The sequence below is a fragment of the Merops nubicus genome, unplaced genomic scaffold (assembly GCF_000691845.1).
Source record: "Merops nubicus isolate BGI_N331 unplaced genomic scaffold, ASM69184v1 scaffold41798, whole genome shotgun sequence".
NCBI classification, from domain to species: domain Eukaryota; kingdom Metazoa; phylum Chordata; class Aves; order Coraciiformes; family Meropidae; genus Merops; species Merops nubicus.
The window spans coordinates 594-6361 of NW_008624514.1; the positions used below are offsets into that span (position 1 = coordinate 594).

At 57.8% G+C, this 5768-nt stretch overlaps 1 protein-coding gene across 1 annotated transcript in view; it reads right to left on the bottom strand.

The window, feature by feature from the left end:
• Positions 1-266: 266 nt before the first annotated feature.
• LOC103777829 (nuclear receptor corepressor 2-like) overlaps positions 267-5768 on the bottom strand; it is a gene marked incomplete at its 5' end in the record, with an annotated part of 13364 nt that continues 7862 nt past the window's right edge. The window contains 8 exon segments of the mRNA XM_008945390.1: positions 267-464; positions 910-1005; positions 1008-1063; positions 1188-1331; positions 3123-3556; positions 4097-4259; positions 4368-4508; positions 4947-5096. Of these exon segments, the coding sequence (XP_008943638.1) occupies positions 267-464; positions 910-1005; positions 1008-1063; positions 1188-1331; positions 3123-3556; positions 4097-4259; positions 4368-4508; positions 4947-5096 (1382 nt within the window).

The following is a 5768-nucleotide window of genomic DNA, read 5'->3' on the forward strand; positions in this document are numbered from 1 at the left end:
GGCAGAGGAAAATCACCCTGATCAGAAAGCAGTTAGACACTGTGGGCTGTGTAAGCAAGCAATCCACACAAGCACCCAGCTGGGGAGCACAAACCCAGTAACACCAAGTGCCAGCCTTCCCTACGCACCTCCTCACCGGGGTGCCATGTAACCACAGGCACCTGACCAGCTCCTCACCCTGGGAAGCCCTGGTTGGTCTGAGCTCAAGACTGGCACAGTGGGCGGGCAGAAACCCACCACGCCAGCTTTGGTTGGTGTCCCCGAGCTCACCTTTTGCCACCTTCGTTCTGTGGGGAGATCCTGGAGGTGGCCACGTGCTCCTGCTGCTGCAGATAGGCCTCGCTGGGGGTGCGGCGCAGGTCCAGCACGGGGCACGCGGCCCCGGGGAAGGAGTACACGGGGGTCTGGATGTGGGAGTTGAGCTGCTGTGGGTGATGGCGTGTGTAGTCCTGCGTGATGACCTCCTAGAAGAAACAGCTGAGTCAGAAATAGAGTTGGTTTCTACCTCTCACTTTGCTGGGCTCGACTAAAGACAGGGCCAGGCAGGAGGGAGTTAGGCTGGTTTGTCCCTGCGGGGACATAGCTTCTGCCTCCTGCTTGCAGCAGCTCTCGTGGTGGGCTTGCTGGGGATGCAAACATGTGCTGAACACACCTGATGCACCTGGCTCCCTCTGGCCCCTAGTGAGAGGTGCTGAGGTCCACAGCACCACTCCCAGCCCTTCCCCACCAGATGCAGAATCAAAGAATTGCTTTGGTTGGAAGAGATGCTTAAGATCATCCAAGTCCAACCACTAACCCAGCACTGCCCAGTGCCACTAAACCACATCCCTCAGCACCACATCTATATTTCGTATCAGCTCCTCCCTCCTCCCCGGAGCCCCAGGGGGAAGCCAGGAGGAGGTTAATTACACTGATGTGCTGGGCCAGGGTGACCACCCGCTGGTTCATGCCCTTGATGCTCTGGCTGGACTGCAGGGGCTGGCACTGGGGCCGGGGGGCGGGGAGTCGGGCGCCCGGAGGTGCTGCAGGTGGGCTGCTTCAGGAGCCGAGGCCTTCAGCGAGCCTGGGAGGGCCATGAAGAAGAGAGCAGGTGTGAGGTGACCTCTGTGTCCCCTTCCTTCAACGCCATCCCCCGTGCCAGCTTGGACTCTGCTGTGCCCGCCGGCACCGCCAGCCCCTGCCCTCACCTTGCTGTTTCTGCCTCAGGTCATGCTCCAGGTGCCCCTTCTCCACATCCTGCAGCAGCTTGGCCCCTTTCTCATGGGACAGTGTGGGTGAGCTCACGGGACTCACTGCTTCCATCCGCTCAGGGCTGTAGCCTCCATGGAAGCCTGAGGAAATGGGAGAAGGGGGTTAAAACCAGGAGCTCGCTTGGCTTCTCCCTAGGGCTGTGGCAACCATCGCTCACAGGTAGTCACACACTCAGCAAAGGGAGAAAAAAGATGAGGGTAGACCTAGCAGGTCATACTGCAGGGACCCCTGGAGCCACCTCTGATGTCCAGTTGTGGTGACAGCTGCAGTAAAGAGGTGATGTCTCAGTCCTGCTGAGCTGGACACTCAGCAGCTCATGGTGACATCAAGAGAATGAGGAACCAAATACCACCCCTTCAGGTTCACAACATAATCCTCTCCTTTCTCCCACCTACTGAAACAGAAAAATAAACCCCTCACTATGCCAGGAGGGAAAGCAAAGCTCTGCAGGAGTGGAGGTGGATCCACAAGAGAGGTCTCCAAGTGCTTTACAAAGAAAAACCCCCAAGTCCAGCATGGCCAACAGCAGGGTACAAGGCCCTGCAGACTCCAGGTCCTGCTTGGAAGACACCAGACTCGCACACTGCAGGGACAAAAAGGTATCCTGACCTTTCTCTGCCATTGAAGCCCTTTGCACGGACTCCAGCTGCATCAAAGCACGCTGAGCTGGAATGAGGAACTCATTATTACCTTTCAACAGGGAGGTGAAACTGAGGCACAGGCAGGTTATGCTTCCCCAGGCCAGAGGTGAAGGACGGAGGGAGTCCTGGCCGAGGCACACGCTGCCTCTTGGCAGCTATGGACGTTTGGCAACACTCGTGACTTTTGCCTCCACAGACCTTCACACTCCTAGTGCTCCATTCCTAGAAACTGCCCGCTGCAGGCAAATCTGGCAGGCACCCTGCAGCTGGGGACCAACCCTCAGTGCTGATGGCCAAGGCAGATGCCTCAACTTGAAGACAGGGCCCCATCAAATCCCCACGGGCTGCCTGTTGCTTCTCCGTGCTGGTGGAAGCCTGGGTGAATGCTCTGGGTGAAGGCTGGTCCCGACAAGAATGATCCAGACTTTGAATCCAGCCCTCTCCCTGCACTTTCTTCTGGAGACACTTTTGTGTCCTGCACAAGATTGCTGCTGGGTGGTTGCCGTGGTCTGCTCCAGAAACAGCTGCTGAGCATGGTGGGGCTGAGTGGTCCCTCGACAGCCATGTCCACGTTACCTCTTGCGCAGCACCCAGCAATGGGACCCTGAGTGAGGTCACCCCAAATGAAGGGACCCCACCCGAGCTGCATCGTGCAGCACCCCAAAGCCCTCTGAGATCCTGCACGCTCAGTGCTACAACCACGAGCAGGGCGGTGTGTGTCTGGCCCTGTCCTGCTCACACTCCTGGTTCTCTGCTTCGCTCGTTTGATTTATTACCCACAACTGTTCCTTAGAGCCTGCCTGGGAATTTCTAATGATGGGGAAATCAGAATTAGCAAATTGCTATTGTCTGTAAAAAGCAATACCAGGAACTGAACGTTTGCAAAACAAGACTTGGCAACGGGAAAAACTAAAAGAGGGTGGGAGAAGAGAAGATCCTTAAAACGCACACAAATAAAAAAGCCTGGAGTAACACAACGACCGGGAAGCAGAGGGACAAGCACACTCAGGGAGCTGATGAAGCCAATAGCCAAAACGTGCAACTGAAAATAAGGAATAATGAAATAAAATGGGTTTCAGGCCACAGCTCTCTCACCTCTCCCCTCCAATTTCTTACCATCACTAGCAGAGTCGTTACTCAGCGAGCCTCTTTCTCGCTGCCCCTTATCGCGAGACATTTGGCGCATGATAATCACATCTATGAAGTTGGCCGCTGTCGTGGTGGTCTTACCGAGTGCTCGGAGCTCCTGTTCCTGCATTGAAAAGGGTTTACTTTGACTCTTTTCTCTACTGTGCTGCTCGGGGCCCGAGGCTGTGTGCTGCTGGTCCAGCGGGTGATGGTGCTGCTGGCTTTTCCCCTGTCCTCTGCTATAGTGATGAGAAGAGCCGGGTCCGGAAGCGGGTAAAGCTCTTGACTCCATGGCTTTGATGGGCGAAGGCGACTGTTCGAGGTTGGCCCCACTGGGCAGCTTTGAGGTGAAGACGTTGTTGTCAGTCTGGGCTCGTTCAGCCTTGGCTTCCCGTGCCCTCGAGGCCTCTTTCTGCAGGACGGCCGGGTCCAGCGGGGCCGCGTAGCCGTCTGCCCCACTGATGGAGGAGCGCAGGGTGGAGGCCGAGGGGAAGGCGGCGGAGCGGATTGGTGACGTGGTAGTGGTGGAGGAGGATCTGGAAGGCAAACGAAGATGAGGTGAAGATGAGAGAAGCACCTGGACAAAGGGGAGTGCTGTTACCAGAGCCCTAGTTCAGCCCTGCCTGGCCAAGGTCCTCACAGGGTTCCTGAGCATAGGGTTGGCCCATGCTGGAGCAGATGAGGGGTGCTTGGATGGAGACTCCATCACAGTTACTGGCCGTGGGGTACTGGCTGTGGCCTAAAGGGATACAATAAAACCCATGGGCAGGTCCCAGAGACCTACATAACGCTGCCACCAGGCAGCTTTCAGCAAGAGAAGCGATATCTCTATTTGGGCACAGAGATGCTCCTGCTTTCCTTCCTGGTGTCAGGAAAAGCCACCAGGAAAAATGAAGGCATTGGGCACAAAAATCTGTCTCTCCTCACCACAACTTCCTTGTAAGCCCCAGTCCTGCTCCTGCTGAGACCAAAGGCCAAAACAACCCTTTCTCCATCCCAGAGGTGCCCCGTGTGATGCTCATTGATAACAGTCATGCCGGTGCAGGGGTCCCTGGAACTGGGGCCAGGGGACGTACCGCAGGACGGAAGGGGTGGGGGTCTCCGAGGAGATGATCTTCATGCTTGTGTTGTGGAGCACGCTGGGGCGCTGCTGGATGGTCTCGTGCGTGCGGGGCGAGACAGGAGAGTGCTGGTGGCTGTGAGAGTGTGAGGACGAACGGCTGCTGGGCTGCTCCGTACCTGGGGGAAAATGCAAAGAAGGGCTTTAGCTCTTCATTTTGTAGCCTCAACCCTACCTCCACCCAGCACGGGCCTTAAGGCGTGGTGCCAGGCCCCTCCCCAGCCTACCTGGTCTCCAGATGGGTGCATGCTCCACCGTGGTGGATGCTAGGATGGATTTTTCACGCTCCCTTTCCCGTTCCCGCTCTCGCTCCCGTTCCCGCTCCGACACAGACGATCCCGACTGTTTGGTCATGTGTGTGGGGCCTCCTGAAACCCAACCGAAAGGTAGTGAAAGGGCTGAGGACACGACGATTCCCCCCAGGGAACACCTCCTGCTCTTCACATCCCGGTGTCTGCAGAACAGAGAGGGAACAGCTCCATCCAAGGTCACCTGGAGCCTGACAGATGGGGGCAACCAGTGTGACCAAACCCAGGTGAATCACACAGCAGCTGCATCAGTGCCAGCTCTGGGGTATGACCTTCCACCAAGCTGCTCACCAGCTGCCATGCTGGGAAAGAAGGGGGAAAAGCAAGGAAGCCCCCAACAAGTAGGATCAGAGGAGCTGGTCTGAGGGAGCCAGTGGGCTCATCCCCGAGTGAGAATGAATTTGGGCTCCCCCCATCTTCCCCAACAATCTGAGCTCACAGCCCTGAACTCGTTATGGGAGTCCTGCTATCCCCAGGAGAAGCAATGTGCAGCATTACCTGGGGAGAGCGGGGAGCTGCTGTGCCGGCTGCCGAAGGTCTGGGGGGGCCCGGGGATGTAGGTGATGCGGTCCATGGTGGTGGCAGAGGTGCCAGGGGTGGGGGGAACCAGGACAGGCAGATGTGGCACTTGGGACAGGTCGATGATTCCTGGAGAGAGAAGCAAAAGGACCATCAGGACCACACGGAGCTGCTGCAGCTGGGCCGTGCTGGAGCAGGCAGTGATACTGGGCAGGGTCGACCCATCTTGATGCTCTGCTGCAGCCTCAGAGGTGCCAGCACACATGGAGCCCTGGGCACCAGCTCTCAGGGGAGGGGACCATGCTGCTGGGAAATAGTGTCCTGCTGCTGGAGATAACAGGGAGGAGCATGCTGAGCTCTCTCCCCACTGAGTGAGGGAGCTGCAGGTGGCATCAGCCAGAGACCACCACGGCTCTGCCTGGGGAGGGGCAGGAGCACCACCCCCAGCACACTGCCCCGCACACCCTGCTTTTTGCAGATAGCCAGGTAGCTTTCCAGGAGGGTGTCTGAGTCTCCAAAGGCCAGCAAGGTCAGGCTGGGAAGTGCCCCCATGACTCAAAACCAAACCTGCACGTAGAGCCTCAATTATCTAAAGAAGGCACAACGAGGCATCCCATTCCCCCCATCCATCCTCTGCGCTGGCCAGCCAAGTTCCTACACTGCTGGGTGACACCGTGCTGCTGGCTCGGTCCTTGGCCCGGTGCCAGAGCTGGCAGCGCCGGCCTGACCCAGGGTCCTTCTCCCCAAACCCCCCCGAGCCCCAGGAGGGTGCCGTGCTGGCAGGACCTGCATAGTTGAGGG